General features: G+C 38.4%; 1 protein-coding gene across 1 annotated transcript in view; it reads left to right on the top strand.

Annotated features, from left to right (window-relative positions):
* The window catches only part of LOC107559864 (uncharacterized), a gene marked incomplete at its 5' end in the record, with an annotated part of 41723 nt that overhangs the window by 12869 nt on the left and 9268 nt on the right, over nt 1-19586 (top strand). Inside the window, 6 exons of the mRNA XM_016243883.1 lie at nt 601-706; nt 13937-14161; nt 14246-14324; nt 16169-16363; nt 16544-18877; nt 19182-19189. Of these exons, the coding sequence (XP_016099369.1) occupies nt 601-706; nt 13937-14161; nt 14246-14324; nt 16169-16363; nt 16544-18877; nt 19182-19189 (2947 nt within the window). The remainder of the gene's footprint in view (nt 1-600; nt 707-13936; nt 14162-14245; nt 14325-16168; nt 16364-16543; nt 18878-19181; nt 19190-19586) is intronic.

Genomic DNA, 19586 nt, shown 5'->3' on the forward strand with positions numbered 1-19586 from the left:
CTTAAACCAGCAAAGGACCAGCTTAAACCAGCAAAGGACCAGCTTAAACCAGCAAAGGACCAGCTTAAACCAGCAAAGGACCAGCTTAAACCAGCAAAGGCCCAGCATAAACCAGCAAAGGACAAGCTTAAACCAGCTTAAACCAGCAAAGGACCAGCAAAGGACCAGCTTAAACCAGCAAAGGACCAGCATAAACCAGCAAAGGACCAGCTTAAACCAGCAAAGGACCAGCTTAAACCAGCAAAGGACCAGCATAAACCAGCAAAGGACCAGCTTAAACCAGCATCCCGGCGTCAAAACATACCTAACCAGCATATGCTGTTTTTTTCAACAGGGATGTCTTAGCAGCTCATATTTCAGATCAGACTTCCACAGGGTCACACACACACACACACACACACACACACACACACACACACACACACATATTAGCCAGCACATCTCATAGATGCTATGGTTTGTATACAGAGGTGATGATATTTTCTAACCCTCACACAACCCTGCTGATTTCAGTACATTTAAAGAAAATCATGATTTTATTTATGAGTATTTCAAATAATGGGAGAATTTTGTATTCATTATTTGTGTTTCTGTTTGCAGGCCGGCTCATGACATCAGTCTGGAGGAGTTTGATGATGAAGATTTGTCTGAAATCACAGATGATTGTGGCATAGGCCTCAACTATGACTCTGATCCTTACGAAAAGGTATGAACCATTCACAATAGGGTTGTGCCGATAGACGATAGTATCGTGTATCGACAATAGTCAGAGATATTGACGATAGCAGATGTCTTTGTCGATAGTCAAGACGATATTAGGCTCATTCTCCTATTAATGTATTAAATTATTATTATTATTAGGCGGCCTATTATAATTCAGTTATTATTATCAAATTGCCCCGCTATTTTACTTCAGCACCGCACTTACACACACACACACACACACACACATACACACACACGCAAATGAGGATTAGAGCCTGTAGCCGGTGAAGGAATGTCCAACCACAAACACAGACGTACATCGTCTGCTGATATAAGGTATTTCATTGCACTTTAACAAGTAATCGGAACGGCCTATATATGTGCAATATTTTAACTGAGCCCTCACTAACTGAGTTTAATGCCACAGTTATGTTAGAAAGCATCTCATTCTTGTCTCTGTGGCGGCGCGTCGGACTCGTCATGGGGCACGTGGTCCAGAGCACTGTATATGACTGATGTATCCGTTCAATTTAACTTTACTCCAAATTTATGAACTTACCTGTTTTAAATGCTTTTATATTTAATGTGTTTGTTTATGTCCAATATCTAGTGTTAAACTGTTGGTCTTATAAATCTACTTTTGATTTTCTCCTTTGACTGATTTTGCAGACTTTTTATACTGATAACTTCCTTGCGCCGATGCGGCAAACTTGTCACAGGACGCGCGGTTCTAATAGCGATGTATGAGTGTTGTATCCGAATATATATGAACTTGCTGTTTTAAATATTTTTATATTTAACATGTTAGTTTATCAGTATGTTTGAAAGTATATTATTTGGATTATTGGTGCTTCTATAAGCTCTTTCTCGCATGCCTGGGCAGTTTAAAACACCACATAGTTATGAAATAGCCTATGACAAGTACAGAGCGTCTCTCTCTTGCCCCCACCCACCCTTAATAATATTGTGTATCGGCGATCTCACGGGCTGGCGATATGACGATTTGAAAAATGACCATATCGCCCAACATTAATTCACAATGCATTTATTTTATTTTCATTTAAAAAAATTTTTATTATTATTATTATTTTTTTTTTTTTATTCAGTGAGTCTAGTGTACTACAGTCTAGTGTGGTACTTAAAGGAAACTGTAAGCTCTACTGTGCTCAGCAGGCTGTTTCTTTACTCAGGAAGAGCAGCTAATATACACATATTTACATATGGATGAATATGTGGCTTATCGCACCTTTGGAAATAGTGTCATCACTTCACTTGGCAGTCATGCATGTCAAAGAGCTCATTTACATTTTAAAAGACTCTAGGTTTGAAAGCATAAATTCTATCTGTCTGTCTGTCTGTCTATCATCTTTCCGTCTATCTATCTGTCCATCTATTTGTCTATGAAAATTGCATTTTGAATGAATTTCTCTGAATTGAAACAATTCTACTTTCATACTCAATTCTACTCCCTTACGTTCAGATTTTTGAGGCAATTCCGCATCCTGTTTGCTATGTCAATTAAAATTCAACTCAAATTCAGGATTTACCTTTAAAAAATGTTCTCAGTTTAATTCTGAATGTTAACATTAAATGGAATGAAAACATGAATTTATATTGAACTATTGTAAAACATCCAAGCCTTTTCCCTTTGTACTGTGTTAATATGGATGTGGACATATTTGTATTTGATGCTATGTGTGTGCTGGCTGCACTCAGGGATTGTAAATGTTTTATTGTGGTGGCGGTGTGCCACGTCTGCAGTAGAAGGGCTGGTGACCCAGTGAAGTTTGCTGCTATGCAGACCTCTCTTCTCAGCTTTCTGCACCCCAATCCTATTACAACAAAACCACTTCTGCTCCTAATTTTTTCTGCCTGTGTTCTCTGCAAAATGTTCAAACAAGCATGTATCGCTTCGATTATAATGCCTCACATGCCTTTGGTGTGTCAAATTGATTTAAATGCAGTGATTCGGTCCACAATCGCAGTCTGTGGGCATCATAGCATGCAGTGACCTCTCATTGTTCAGTATGTAGGCGGATTGATTAGTTGGTTCTGGATGGTGATTGGACGGTCCATAGGCTGGTCATTTATTGATTGATTGGTTGATCTCAAAGTGGGCGACAGAGTCCATGCAGTGTGTCTGGCTAGTTTTTCTTTTTTTGCCACAGTTGTTTCAGCACACACAAACGCCTGTCCCACAGGATTATGTTACGTGGAAGCAACACTGCATCGTGTTTGAAGGGCCTGTCCCTTGTCTATGCAACTAGAGTCTACAAAATCACAGAAGACATCCTCTGTGCCTCCAATGAACATAAGAAGCCTTCAAGGTTTATACAAACAACTATTGGTTTGGAAATATTTTTTCGGTGTCGTATTAACTTCATATTAGTATTTGAGGTGTTATCATTAATGATAAACATTTTTTGTGAAGGTGATTTATATATTCCTGTGAAAAAAATTACATTTCTGATTTTGTTTTTCATTTGAACAGGTCAAGAAGGTAGTTATATTGTAGCCTTTTTTGGTGACCGTATGCAATTGCTAGGAATGTTTGACAGGTTAGCAACAATAACCAAGGAGGAGGAGCTTATCAGAGTATATTTGTGGACTGATTGTAATGGACATTTTCTACCATGTGGCTGTGGATGTTGACATTTATACCATTTGACATTGAAAATCGGTTTATTATGGAAGCCCGTTTCTGCCACAGGATTAAAAAAATATAAAGTTAATTGTGACCTTTTTATCTCACAATTCTGAAAATGTCCTTTTTTTCTCAGAATTGCAAGATATAAAGCCAGAATTATGAGAAATAAACTCAGAATTGCGAGATATAAACTGGCAGTTCTGAGGAAAAAAGTGTGACATTCTTTATTTAAATTTTTTTTTTTTTTTATGTAATTCCGAGTTTACATCTTACAAATCTGAGTGTATATCACACAATTCTTATTTCCAGCATGGAATTAAAAAAAAAAAATTCTCACAATTGCAAGTTTATATCTCAAAGTTCAGACTTTTCTTCTCAGAGTTATAAATATTTTTGAACGGAAATGTTGTAATTTTCTCCAAACAGTAATTTAATGTTTATAGTCATTTTATTTATCCCATCACAACCACATTTGATTTTTTTTGTGCTAAATGTTGTAATGACACTAATGCTACAATGATAAATTCCCATTTAGCTCACTGAGCTTTCTCCAGCCGCATAACAGATCTTTTCAGAAAGAAAAAATCTTTGTAAAATCTAAAAATATGGTGTTCTTCTACCTCTCTGATAACAGATTAAAGTCCTACAATTACAAAGGGAGAGATACTGTATATCACTTCTCCAGTGAAGACCGCTCATCTGCTCATCTCTTAAAATCAGTTTCTCCGATTTTTGTTTTATCCATTTTTCCTTTTATGCCTTATGTGAAAACATTATTTTTATTTATGTGATTTCTGTTAGAGCTTTCAGAAAGCCCACAATTTAGTACTAAGTTACTATGTTATGTGTAATTTTTCTTTTGCGGCTTGAATCAGTTTTTGGCATTCCATATCACACATCTCATGACAAAAACACACCTACACATGCTGTGAAATATAGATACATTTTAGCTATTTGTGGCTGTGCTCATTGTGCCAGTCAGTAACGATTGTGACATTTTGACATTAACGTTTCTAGAATGATTCTTGTACAGATCATTTCCAGCCAACAATTCCATCCTTCCAAACACTCTCTCACTCTCTCTCCAGCTTTCTCACCCTCTCTCTTGCTTCCTTCATGGATTATTCATTCTGTCACACAGAGCTCCGGCTCTCAGAGTACAATTAACAGATTTGGGTTTCTGGGGTTTTGCATATTACAGTATGCTGTTGATGAACGTTAACTGAGCAGAGTAGCGTGAAGTATTGGAAAAACAACATGAAACGGCATTCACAACTCATTTAACTTGCGTTATTATGACATATTTCTTAATGAAACAGAATATGTGGCTTAAAATCATGTGGGGCACTGCTTCCCTCCTTTGCAGCCTTACCTACATCAGCAGAAAAAGAAAAGAAAAGGAATTTAAGAGTAGGAAGAATGTTTTGATGAAAGCAATTCATTTTATTATTAAAAAAGTGCAAGATATTGATTTCAAAAGAGCACATTATGAATGTGATTAGGATCTTCATTAATTTGTTAATAATTACTATGATAAAAAAAATTATATTATTGTCCATTATTTGTTCCCTAGCTGTGCACCCTTCATTAAGATGGCTGAAATATATAAATATATTATTTCATACCGTCTTTCAGGCCCACCCATTATGTAGGCTAGAGCTAAAGTGCATGTTTAAGGGTTAAATCTGCAATTATAGTGTTTGAAAACACTGTGTGTGCGCGCGTGTGTGTGAGGGATTAGCTAAGCAGCATGAGATGTGCCATCTTAGTGTTTGTCCAAACTGCTCATAATGAGAGATCAAAGACAAGAGGGTGAGAGGTTTTTCTTGTGGAGCAGTGTGTGTGTTCGTGTGAGTGTGTGTGTGAATACTCAGTACGTGTGTGTTGTTCTACGTACATTTGTTTGTGCTTTTCTTACACATTTGCTTTCTAGTGCATGTATACATGTAAATATACAATATTTAGCTGGTAACATTTCATCACATTGCAATCTGCTAAACTGAGTGGTGTACTGTGGCTCAGAACCCCAGAGGAAAGACGTTGAGTTAGGGCTGGGCATGGTCGATTTGTTGCTAAAAGTTGCTAAATGACGTTGTGATGTCATTGCTCAATGACGTCATTGCGTAATCACAACGCAAAATTGTCACATCATCAAATCTCAGCAAAAAATATGTTTGATATATGTTAATTTAGATTTGTTTGTAAAATAATATGCATGATATAATATTAAAATATAAATAACTGTATTTTTAAATACATTGAATTATTGAAAACGTACACATTTTTGAATGATTTCAATTTAAGTTTTTTTAGTAGCTAGTAAACTAGTAATTCTACACATTCTCAACTAATATGCTTTAAGCAGTGTATTAGTAGTTAGTTAGTATGCTACACTCTAAGAAAAGTCTGTAAAAATAAGGCACAATCTACTATGTTAATATGAAAGAATTTTCCGTAATGGTTTTTTTTACCTGCATTTTAAATTACGCATTGTGTTTTCGGGTTACAGGGTTACAATGGATGATGGATAATGGATAATGTCCAGAAAGATTTTCCATTTTTCTTACAATACACTAACTGATCAACAATCGCAGGTACAAGCTACTAACAAAGTGTATCATAAATGAACAATTATTCAATTATCAAATTATTATTATTATTATTAAATTGAACAATTGAAAATAGCAGCTAACTCAATTCACGTGATGTGTGTACTGCTAGGCATCTGTGGTTTCTTTTTGTGTAATTTGGATGGAAAATGTGTGCCTTTTTATTGTCTGAGTCACTTATCAAAAGTTGCTAAAGGTTGCCAAATCCATTTTTAAAATGGCTAAATTTGTTGCTAGGTGCTTTTGGAAGAAAAAGTTGCTAGGGTAGTCTGAAAAGTTGCTAAATTTAGCAACAAAATTGCTAAGTTGGCAACACTGGGGCTGGGCGATGATTCGATAACGATAATTATCGCAATATAATTTTCCTCGATAAAGCGATATGAAGAGTTCGATAAATGTTCGATATAATGTTTATGCTCCAAAAGCGGAACGAAACTCATTTGAATCGCGCGCCACACGGACTGTTTATCCTCTTGGATCAAAGTTCAAACTGCCACGCGGCACAAGCTCACTAGAGCAGATGCGTTTACTTCAGTCACGTGAGCACTAAACAGTTTTGAGATCGCTGTGAGATCCAGTGTGAAGCGCTTGTATTCAGTGATGAACACAAATGACTCGGTGATTTAAACTAGTTTAAAGCTAAACAGGAGAAACACTGTGTGCAACGAGACAGTCAGAAGGCTTTTCAATCTACAAATTGCCATCATTTACCATGGATTTACTGTAGCAACACTTACTGCACCATGGTATTGTGGCAGAAATTTTGGATATTCACACTGAATTTTATTAAAGGAGTAATGGTATATAATTGTAGTATGTATTTGTGATTAAGCTGTAGCATGTGTGCATTTATACTGAATCTTTTAGACTACTGTTTTTCATACAAATAGGCTACCTTAAAACCATATAGTCAGGGACGGATTTACCTCTTTTCGTGACATAGGCAAAAAAACATTTGGGCCCCCCTTAATTATTAATATTAATAGGCCTAATATTACCACCCAAGCAAACATCAGTGGAAACGCTACAGTGTTTTCTATCGCAATAAGCGCTTGCGTTCAGTCAATAAAAAATTGAATGTTCTTAAAGGGGTCATATGATGCGATTAAAATTTTTCCTTTCTCTTTGGAGTGATACAAGCTCTTGGTGCATAAAGAAGATCTGTAAAGTTGCAAAGACTAAAGTCTCAAATCCAAAGAGATATTCTTTATAAAAATTACGGGTCAGCCACGCCTACCTAAAATGGCTCGTTCTAACACACCTCCACATATCTACGTCACGATGTGGGAAGATTTGCATAACGCCACCCAAATGTTCACGCAAAGAAAGAAGGCATAACTTTTATTCTTGCTGTAGTATTGTTGTTGCCGCCGCCGCCATGCCACGGAGACGCTGTGTTTCATTGTGAAAGCGAAACTACTTTGTTTGGTCTTCCAAAAGAGGACTATATCCGCTTCGTCATGCCTAGATCTGATCCGTGCTGGTCGCTGAGGGAATACATCAACTTCGCGCTGTGGATTGCCGGATCGGCTTTCACCGTAGACAAAGTGGAGTCCAGCCCGGGGTCATCACATGTGGTTGCCACAAGCCCGCCGGACGCTCCTTCGTCAAATCTGCCGGCCGCACCGTTCTCAAGCTCGCCGGCCTCCGCTCACTCTAGGCTGGGCTAGAGTGAATGGCGGTGGCCTAGAGTTAATTGTTTCGCTGTGTTTCGTTGTGAAAGCGAAACTACTTTGTTTGGTCTTCCAAAAGAGGACACGACTAGAAATCATTGGATAAGTTGTATTTACAACACTGTTCCAGAACAGTTCAACCCAAATATTCAGATGTGTGCAGCACATTTTTATGGAGGACTGTTTACTGATCCTGGGAGAGTAGACTACAATGCCGGCTGTTCTGACTCACAGACTGTAAGTACGTTTTTTATATTTAAAGAATTTGCCACTGACTATTCAAATGCGAGTTTTGGGCAGTGTAGAGTAGGGGTTATAGTTTGTCATTTCTCCGATCACAAATGCAGACATGGTTTTTTGTTTACGCGGCGCGATGCAACGCAACGCGTAAAAAGACAGTATAAGTCATTATAATCCGTAATTATGTCCCCACTGGATGCAACAAATGCCTCATTTATAATGGGTTTTAATGTTTTTGTCTCGTCGCTCCGGCCTGACAGGGCATCACAGTATGGTAAGGGGTGTAATATTTCCGTCACATGCTTGAGGTATTCGGTCAATCACAATCTCTCAGCAGTGTTCAGCGTCTACTAATAGCAACTCTTTAAGTTGAACTGCTTCAAGAACCTCGCTACTGAGAAATATCATGTAGCTTTTCAGCTGCGAAAAACAATTTTATTGATAAATTCGCGGGGGGACGACAAGTTTCTGTCCACATGTGTGCGCGAGTGCGTGTGTGTGTGTCTGTGAGAGAGTACCGGAGAAAGCGTGATTTCCGTACATAAAAAAAGGTGAAAGACATGGAAATAGTTTTTCATTTTTTACCCTGTTGTTTGTTATATTTATTTGCTCAATGTCTTCTGAGGTTTTGGTTGTTTTATTGTTGTAGATAGCCCAACCCATATTATAACAAAATATTATATATTTCATTCTCTTCATTGTGTTTGGGCCCCCCCTGGACGAGCGAGCATAGACACGTGCCTAGAATGCCTAAGCGTAAATCCGGCCCTGCATATAGTTATATTTTTACCATGGTATTGAGGTGCTATGTGTAGTTTTAACTGTGTTTATCATGATTTAAATGTATGTTACTATGGGAGGCCGATGCTTAATTTAAAAATAATTAATTAATTAAATAAATAAAAACATGGTCAGAATAAATTTAACCATATAAAACTGAGGTTGCTACAATTTTTAGAGATCTTAACTGATTTTGATAATGAACAAACATTTATCTCTGCATCCTAACTCAAGCTACTATCAAATGTGCATTTCTAAGAGACAAAAAGGGATATAATTATTATTAATATTATCAGGCAACCCAAACCTGTTTCTTGATTTGAAACAATATCACTCATTAGAACACGCAGAAACTAAGAAATACATTTTTCTATTTAGATATTTATTTTGTTAAGGAAAAATAATGGTCTGGTTTCCACAACTTTCAATTTGGAGCAAAAATCTGGCTTTAAACTTGAAAGAAATAAAGATTTGACATTTATCTTGATAATTATCGCTATCGACTGATATGAAAAAAATTATCATGATAATTTTTTGGGCCATATCGCCCAGCCCTAAGTTGAGTTATTATTGATGTCATCATCTCAGAGGGTGGAGCCGAAAACAGTGCTATGTGCAGGTGGCCGATTCCTGCTAACACTGTATTGACCTTTATTTCTGCTTTCATAGTATTTTATTACTGGACCTTTGTGTTTTTTAATTGGATTTTCTTTTTGTATTTGTTTTTTTTAATTAAAATAGTTTAGGTTTATATCAAATAAATAATTTTATATTGGGTTGATAAGGGAAAGTCACATGGGGTAGTTGCCTCAAGAGCTATATCTCAGATTTTGAGTAAAAACTGACATACATTCGGACAACAATTTGTATAATTAACTATATAATCAAGGCAGATTTTTACTCAGCATTTTATATTTTAAAATGTAATTCACTTTTCTACAATTAATAACAATAATTTTTTTAAGAGTATTAAATGGTAGATTTTCAATAGAAATAAAAGGTCAACGTATGTTCAGTGAACTATATTTTTTCCCCTAGGCAATGACAGTAATTATGTTCATGATTATTTTATTTTATTTTATTTTATTGCCAAGACTTTAAGCTGTAGGACTTTAATTTAATTTAAAAAATAAACATAAACTTATAAACATAAACTTACCTTCAGAAATATTTATTGGGGTGAAATAAGTGTAAAAACAACCCCTGGTCTTCCCTAAAGATTCTTAATAATATATTATGCTTCAAATAAGATGTTTTACACCTTATTTGAAGTAAACAAAATATGATTACCTGGACAAATTGACTGTTCTTTTCTTCCTAACTATTTTCTTCCCCTTAGGCAATGACAGTAAGAATGTTCATGATTTATTTAATTTTATTTAATTTTTTTTATCACTTTAAGGTAAAGGACTTTTACAAACAAACAAATAAATAAATAAACAAACTTATAAACATAAACTTACCTTCAGAAATATTTATTGGGGTAAAAATTTGTAAAATAAGTGTAAAAACTACCCCTGGTCTTTCCTAGAAAGTTTCTTAATAATATACTATAATATATCATTTGATTTGCATCTTATTTGAAGTAAACGAGATATGATTACCTGGAGAAATTGACTTTTTTTTGTAACTATAATAAATCAGGCAACACTGACTGACTCATTCAGAACTGATGAATAGGTTGTCTTATGAATTATTCAAGATCCCTCGATTATGCATGCAGTGCTGTAGTTAATGTCTCTGCATTAGTATAGATACTTGTCTGAGACATCAGTGGTATCACTGCCCCGCCTCCTTCCTGCTTCTACTGCAGTATATAGCTGATCTGTGTGTGTGTGTGTGTGCTGTAGTGTTTGTGTGTATGTGTGCTCTTTAAGCTTCTCTTTATTTACAATCTTTTGGTGTTTCCTTCACCTTCTAACACTGCATCGTTTATTTTTTCCTCTTCATCTCTCCCTTGCTCTGCCTATGCGGTCAGCATCGAGAGCACTGCATCCATTCATGACTTCTGCGTGAGTTGGGCTGGCTCAGCAGAACACTTTTTGCTGGTGTAATGCTGACTCTGTTTCTGAGCGGAGATGTAAAAGCAGTGCTGGTCAGGGGTGAGGCCTCGTCCTTGGAAATATCAGAACGATAGAGTTTCAACAGGGCATTTATAAACTAACTCATGCAGTACAGCTAGAACCACTTCAATACAGCATTACAGCATATACATCTCTCTCCTAAGTGTGGTTATCAGTCATGGTGTGTTTGACGGCTGCTGGTATTGATTTGGTTAGAGATGGCGTATAGACTCAGGTCCCTGCAGTGCCAGCTGGTTGTGAATCTAATGCAGCGTGAGACTTTTAATGACATCACCCACACACATTTGCCAAGCAACAAACAGAATTTTAACTCTAGTGTGTGCGTTCTTAATTGAGGTGAATATCAGACGTTAGGCTTATGTAAGTGCATTGACTTGTTTTCCTGGAAGGGCGCTGTAACCTGAGGAGCTTTAGCATCGATCACCATCTGCCCTTCCCAATCATATAAGACATGATCCTCTCAGCTTTTTATTTTTATCAAAAATATGAGTCTCACATTTCTGATTTTTAAATTCTCTTGTATAATTGTCCCATAGACTTCAATTGTGAGCGCATTACTGTAAATACATTTTTATTGTGTTTTTACCAACTGAAGGATGTCTAAATGATTTCATAACAACCTCAATTAGTATTTTTTTAATCTGAAATATTCCTTTATTTTTATTTATTTATTTATTTATTTATTGCCAAACAAAATAATTGTCTGGAATTTAGGCAATGACAGTAAGAATGGTGAGCTCAAACACAAACACTTTCATACATACATACAAAAATTATTCCAACCATAGGTGCCGATCATTTCTCAGGGGCTCGAGCATCCACGGAAATGATCGAGCACCCACGGAAAAACACGAGATAGTCTTCGTTCATTTTAACCAATAAGAAATGGATTGCAGCTTGTACAACTTTATTCTCGTTTTCATAGTTCATTTGAGGCAGTTTTTGGCGTTATTTTAATGGTAAATGTCAAGAGTGCATTATTGTAATACGAGAAGGTGCCAGCACGAAACTCTCGGCTTGCAGCAGGCTTGCTCTCCCATATAGAGATCATGGCTCTGCGCTCCCTCAGATATTGCGTGTGCGCCCTCAAACTTTGTCCTAGCTGTGTACGCGCGAATATATGCTTATTGTAAACAAGTATTTATTAAATCATTTTATTTAGTGAAGCGCAGCCCTCATAGAAAGAATGTGTATATTATTTGGTTACTAAAAAATGTATTTGCAGTCCGTGTGTTTTACTTCGCAAGATACATTTTGTGAAGTGAATTCCTCAAACACACCATCGAATGGATTATACTCTAGAAAAAATCTAAAACCCAGTATAATTAATTAATGAATAATGAGAATGAAATATTTTAAAATATTACATTTGTTTGTTAAATTTGTATTTTTAGTCATGTAAACAGCGGTGAAAATGTGTTTTATATTTAAAAAAAAACTGCAAGGGTCACTTGCAGAAACATAAATCGGCGCCTATGATTCCAACCATTATAAAGAATGAAATACAGATGCATAAGTGCCAGAAGAGTTTAAAAATGGACCATCCTACAATAGGTACTGTTCAAAAAGCATGCAGACTTAGTTTTAATTGCTCTAAGTCATCTGCCTCAGGGTAAAGAAATAAAAAAAAATGTCTGGCTGGATGTGTGAAATCTCTAAGAATTGTTAAGCCTTTTTACTGCAAACGTGAGTCATATATGTCATCAATGGTGGGCAGATCACAGCCTATAATATTTGAGGCAGTCCGCACTATATTACGAATCTGACATTTTTGTTGTACTGTGGAGCTGCCAAACCACACTATTATTGAGAAAGTCAGCACACTTTCTATGACAGCTCTATAAAACCTGAACATACTAGCTTTAGATACTCCAAATTTTTTGAGCTGTCTTAAGAATTATAATCTTTGATTAGATTTCTTAATAATGCCTCTTAAGTTATCCTGCCACTTCAATGATGCAGATATTGTGGTTCCCGAGAAACTTAAAACTCTCCACATTTTCAATGACCTGGCCATTAATATAATGGTATAACAGCCTTTTTACCCCGTCGAAAGTCAAACACAATTTCCTTTAAGACATTCAATTTCAAATTGTGGGTACAACTCCATTCAATCAATGTAGATACCTCCTTTCTATAATCGGTTTCATCATTATCTGTTATCAAACCAATTATTGTAGTATCATCTGCAAACTTTAAACATTTTTTAACTGATTCACTGTGAAACACAATCATCAATGTATATATAACAATGTTGACAATACACAACCTTGTGGAGCTCCAACACTTATTGTTCTAGGGCTCGAAATCCTGTTGTTAATTTTGACTACCTGTGATCTATTCTGTAGAAAATCCAAAATCCACAAAGCAAGGGAATGATGAACCCATCATCGAATTTTAACAAAGAGTTTTACTGGAACAATTGTGTTAAATTCAGATTTATAATCCACAAAAAGAGCCCTGACATAAGTGTCAGGAGTCTCAAGGTGTTGCAGGATTGAGTGAAAACAAAGAGCAACAGCATCCATCGACTGACCTATTAGTCTTATAAGCGAATTGGTAAGAATCCAGACAGACAGTTGAAATTATATTCTTCAGTACCAATCTCTCAAAGATTTTCATAACGACCTGTGTTAGGGCCACTGGTCTGTAATCGTCTAAGCAGATAATATGCGGCTTTTTTGGCACAGGAATAATTATAGCTGCAATATAACATGCTTTAAACTTTATTCCTTTAAACTCACTGTTAATTTCAGTATTACAGTCATAAATATATTCTGTATTTGTCATTAAACATATCTGCAAGATAGGGTTTGTTTTTCCTGCAACCACTGATCTATATATATAGTAACACGTTTAAGAAATTATGGCCTGGCTAGCAGTCAAGTCTTCATCCAGTCCAGGGTGAACATATGGCCCAACTAATGAATGGGACACAACATTAACAGCAGAGAAAAAGGTCATGTTGAATCATGCATGGTAGACATGAGAAGCATTTGCTCTTGTTCATGCTGACTGATATTTGTGGATATCGAATTTTTGTGTATAATTGCTCTTCAATGGTTCATTCAGTCACCCCCGTTTCAGGCTGCATTATTGATTTGTGGTAATGTTTTACAGTGCTACACCAGATATTTTAAAATAATTTTCAGGTAAAATATTTAAAATCCTTCCTTTCTTTTCTTCGTCTTTGTAAAGGACTGCTTAATTCTAGAAAAGAATGATTTCCACCACCCAGTGTGCTCATTCCAAGATGACTTCCAAGAGTTTGAGATGATTGATGATGAAGATGATGAGGAAGAAGAAGAGGATGCAGATCCTGATGCCCCTCCCTCACCATCAGCATCTCCTCCCCCCTCCCCTACTCTGGGCACCCTGAAGAGCCGCCCAACCACTCTGAACCTGACTGCACCAGTTTCCCAGGTACCTCTTATACACACATGAAATCAATATATCAATAAACATATGTTGTCAGTATTTAAACTCTTCTTTTGGTCCTAATCTCAGGACTCCCTGAACAACAACAGCAATGTGTCACCACGAAAGTTAAGCTGGCAGGATTCTCTTCGAAACCCGACTTCACAGGGTAATTGTTGTTTTATATATGTATATATATATATACAGTGGGGAAAAAAAGTATTTAGTCAGCCACCAATTGTGCAAGTTCTCCCACTTAAAAAGATGAGAGAGGCCTGTAATTTTCATCATGGGTATACCTCAACTACGAGAGACAAAATGAGAAAAAAAAATCCAGAAAATCACATTGTAAGATTTTTAAAGAATTTATTTGCAAATTATGGTGGAAAATAAGTATTTGGTCAATAACAAAATTTCATCTCAATACTTTGTTATATACCCTTTGTTGGCAATGACAGAGGTCAAACGTTTTCTGTAAGTCTTCACAAGGTTTTCCCACACTGTTGCTGGTATTTTGGCCCATTCCTCCATGCAGATCTCCTCTAGAGCAGTAATGTTTTGGGGCTGTCGCTGGGCAACACGGATTTTCAACTCCCTCCAAAGATTTTCTATGGGGTTGAGATCTGGAGACTGGCTAGGCCACTCCAGGACCTTGAAATGCTTCTTACGAAGCCACTCCTTCGTTGCCCGGGTGGTGTGTTTGGGATCATTGTCATGCTGAAAGACCCAGCCACGTTTCATCTTCAGTGCCCTTGCTGATGGAAGGAGGTTTTCACTCAAAATCTCATGATACATGGCCCCATTCATTCTTTCGTTTACATGGATCAGTCGTCCTGGTCCCTTTGCAGAGAAACAGCCCCAAAGCATGATGTTTCCACCCCCATGCTTCACAGTAGGTATGGTGTTCTTTGGATGCAACTCAGCCTTCTTTCTCCTCCAAACACGACAAGTTGAGTTTTTACCAAAGAGTTCTATTTTGGTTTCATCTGACCATATGACATTCTCCCAATCCTCTTCTGGATCATCCAAATGCTCTCTAGCAAACTTCAGATGGGCCTGGACATGTACTGGCTTAAGCAGGGGGACACGTCTGTCACTGCAGGATTTGAGTCCCTGGCGGTGCAGTGTGTTACTGATGGTAGCCTTTGTTACTTTGGTCCCAGCTCTCTGCAGGTCATTCACTAGGTCCCCCCGTGTGGTTCTGGGATTTTTGCTCACAGTTCTTGTGATCATTTTGACCCCACGGGGTGAGATCTTGCGTGGAGCCTCAGATCGAGGGAGATTATCAGTGGTTTTGTATGTCTTCCATTTTCTAATAATTGCTCCCACGGTTGATTTCTTCACACCAAGCTGCTTTCCTATTGCAGATTCAGTCTTCCCAGCCTGGTGCAGGTTTACAATTTTGTTTCTGGTGTCCTTTGCCAGCTCTTTGGTCTTGGCCATGGTGGAGTTTGGAGTGTGACTGTTTGAGGTTGTGGACAGGTGTCTTTTATACTGATAACGAGTTCAAACAGATGCCATTAATACAGGTAACCAGTGGAGGACAGAGGAGCCTCTTAAAGAAGAAGCTACAGGTCTGTGAGAGCCAGAAATCTTGCTTGTTTGTAGGTGACCAAATACTTATTTTACCGAGGAATTTACCAATTAATTCTTTAAAAATCCTACAATGTGATTTTCTGGAATTTTTTTCTCATTTTTTCTCTCATAGTTGAGGTATACCTATGATGAAAATTACAGGCCTCTCTCATCTTTTTAAGTGGGAGAACTTGCACAATTGGTGGCTGACTAAATACTTTTTTGCCCCACTGTATACACAGTATATTTCCAAAACAGAATTCCAAGATTCCAAAACATATGAACAGATAAAAAAAAAAGCTCTATACAAACTCTAACTATTCATGCAATTATTGCATCAGAACGTCACTGATCATATTCTTTTGATTAATATCTATTTTGGATATTTCTGTAGCTATAAATGTAGCCCATTGTTAATCATTTTACTCGCCATTTTAGGTTGCTTGTCTCCAAACCACTCTTGCCTTGAGGATGGTTCCCGTGTAACTACCACATGCCCAGGGGCTCCAGACACCACCGGCTCTGCCAATGGTACACCCTCAAACCCACCAGGACATTGTGGTCTTCATCAGTCACCTGGCAGACCGCTGCTGTATGACTTTGAGGGCAACAGAAAAGAACGACCTGAATATGGTAAGAAATCATATTGCTAATGGCTAATCAAAATTAATATAGGCTACAGTATATCCATTATCATGGTGATATTGGACGTCTTCAGCAACATTTCTCGTTTTGTCCTTATCCTTGTCAACTTATCTAAGTTCCCCTCCATCTCTCTTTTTCTTTCTAAATCTTTCTTGTCTTCCAAACCAGGCTCCTTTGGTCAACATAACTCGTCAAGTGGGTCTGAGGCAACTGAGGTGAAACCTGATGTTGAGGAATCCACTCTAAGTGAGCTTGTTCCCTCAGTGGATGACTGCACTTCTCAGTGCTCCGATACAGAGGTCGACCACGACCTGAATGGTCATACCAAGCGTCGACCTTGCCGCTCTCGACCCAATGACACTTATACCGTGACTACAGAGACTGCTGATGACCCAGAGCTGGAAAACGATGGCACCAGTAGGTGTCTGTCCTCAACCGCACCTCTTGGTAACGATGCTGAGACTCCGCTATCAGATGAGGAGCTGGACAAAGAGTTTGACATTGACTTCATAAGTAAAGATACCTATGATCAAACCTGCAAGGAAGATGAGGCGTCTTCTTACGTTGAGTTCCCCTGCATTGAACCAGCTGAGTCCATTTCTGTCTCCAGCTACGTGTCGTCCAGTCGATCAAACGTGCTTGACGCTATGGACGAACTTCGAAACATGCGTCAGGGTCAACCTGCTGCAAATGACACAACTTCTCCTTCATCTGATCCTGGTATCGCTGATATGAATGCCAAACACTATGCGGCGTCAGACCGCCACAGCGATGACCTTAGCTCTCCTGGATCAGACTCTGATATTGAAGGGGAACTTGAGGCTGCGTTTGCATGTGGTCCACCTGCTAGTAACATGATTTCCTCCATCTCAGAGACAGAGCTGGACCTGACCAGTGAATCCAGCAGCGGGCGCTCTTCGCACCTCACCAATTCCATTGAAGAAGCTAGCTCCCCAACCTCAGACCAAGAACTGGACCAGGAGCTGGACCCTGAACAGGACAGCCATATTGTAGGTCTAAAAGCTTCTCTTCTTCTGGGCCAATCTGAGCCAATTAAACAAGAACCTTCACCAGGTCTAGACCCCAGACCAGACATGTTACAACTAGATGATGGCCAAGCTCTGATGGGCCTGCAGAATGTAGATGACGAACAGGGTTATGAGCACCAGGCCGATCCAGATGAGACTCTTCCCCCTGCCATCCCCTGTGAGGATAGCGGCTCCCAGCAGCTGTTGTTGAAGATTGAGCCTGACCACAGTCTTGAGAGCTTCAAACGCTCCTTCTATTTGCCGGTTGGCCCCAAACTCATGCCCTCTGTGGACGACTATGATGGTAACAGTGAGGGAGAGTCCGAGTCAGAGTCCGAGGACGAGCTCAGTGAAAACTCTGATTCTCCTTGGCTACTCAGCAACCTGGTCAACAGGATGATCTCAGAAGGCTCCTACCCAATCAGCTGCCCAGAAGAGTGCCTCAAACGCTCAGCCTCGATCTCTGACACCATCTCACCCTCGTCGGACTTGGAAACAGATACTTTCAATGAGACGGATGGCTGCAATTCACAAAAGCAGAAATCGGAAGAAAAGTCACAGGAGGTGACCTCTGAAAAGTCAGAGAAGAGACTGGACGAAGAGAAGGAGAGAGAAGCTAGCTATGTATCTGAAGAGGGACAGAAGCAAAGCAAGAGAACGGACACTTGTCTGTACATGAGCAACCCCACATATGGCAATGCTACACCCGTCTTTACAGAGAGATTTGATACGAGGACAAAGAATTATGAATCGGAGGACTTCCCATCCCAGAACTCATTAAAAAACAAGCAGAAAGAAGAAGAGGAGGAGCCAAATAATGACTTGATGATGGAGAGAATGAAGGAGCTGGAGTCTCCCAGCCTGAGCGAGAGCATAATCAGCGACAAAGACGAGGGACGGGAGACACGGGTCGATCAGATCACTTTGCAGCGAATCACAGAAGTCAAAAACAGCCTTACGCTGGACCTCCCAACAGCACAGACCAATCACTGTTTCAGTCTTACGTACTCGACAGATAACGATGAAGATGAGCAAGATACCTCCCCTTTCCTGGAGGATCTTCACAAGGTACCGTCACCCTACGGAAACGAGGCTTACTTGGACAGCTCCCCACCTATTGATGAGAGTGTGCGAGAGTTGAGGAACACAACCTCCGACCGGCCCATCGATGACTCCTTGGCATACGATTCAATGAAGTACACCCTAGTAGTGGATGAAAACACAACGCTTGAGCTGGTGAGCCTGAAGCGCTGCACCTCTGTTCTTAGCGAGGACAGTGATGGACTCTCTACTATTTGTGATCAGGATGTTGTCGATGAAGATGAAGATATTTATGGCCAGGGCCAGATGGAAAGAGGCATGAGACCTGGTTTGCTGTTAAGCTCCTCTGAAGAAGACTCCTCCCCTGAGGCGGATTTACCTTTCTCAAAGAAGTTCCTCAATGTGTTTGTCAACAGCACGTCACGGTCCTCCAGTAAGTGAAATTTAACACAGTTAGTTTATATAGTTCTAGTTCACCCAAAAAATTCTGTGATCATTTACTCACCTTCATTTAATTCCAAACCAATGAGATGTTTTGGAAAATGTGTTCAATCGTTTTTGTCCATACAAAGAAAGTAAATGTGGTCCAGTATTGTTTTGGACCCCATTAACTTTCACAGTATGGACAAAAACAGAAGAGATAATGTTATACAGGTTTGGAATGCCATGAAGGTGAGTAAATGATGACAAAATTTTTGTTTTTGTCAATGATCCTTTCATTTTGGTTTCTTTGAAAGATTTCTTGGTGCCAAAAAGCCATCCTTTGTTATTGTTTGCTCTCTCGCTGGATTAAACTAATATGACTAACACAGCAAAAATTTTAAAGCTACTGTAAAGGTTTAATATACAAATATGCTCAAGGAGGAAACGCAAAATAAATTGTTGTATATTACCTAAATAAATGACCAAATTAAATGCATTCCCATTCACAGAGCCATTCTGAGTCCTTTTAGTAGTTTAAGAGATTTAGATGATCATTTTACATAATTTAGGAGCCTGTCTCGCTGAACAGAAAGGATATTTAATAATCCTAATGAGATGACATCAGAAGATGTCAGAAGGATTTTGTATGACCTGCTTCTAAATGAGTTTTGCGGTACTCTGTGACACACACACACACACACACACACACACACACACAC

Source organism: Sinocyclocheilus grahami, unplaced genomic scaffold (genome assembly GCF_001515645.1).
Source record: "Sinocyclocheilus grahami isolate Dianchi unplaced genomic scaffold, SAMN03320097.WGS_v1.1 scaffold22.1, whole genome shotgun sequence".
NCBI lineage: Eukaryota > Metazoa > Chordata > Actinopteri > Cypriniformes > Cyprinidae > Sinocyclocheilus > Sinocyclocheilus grahami.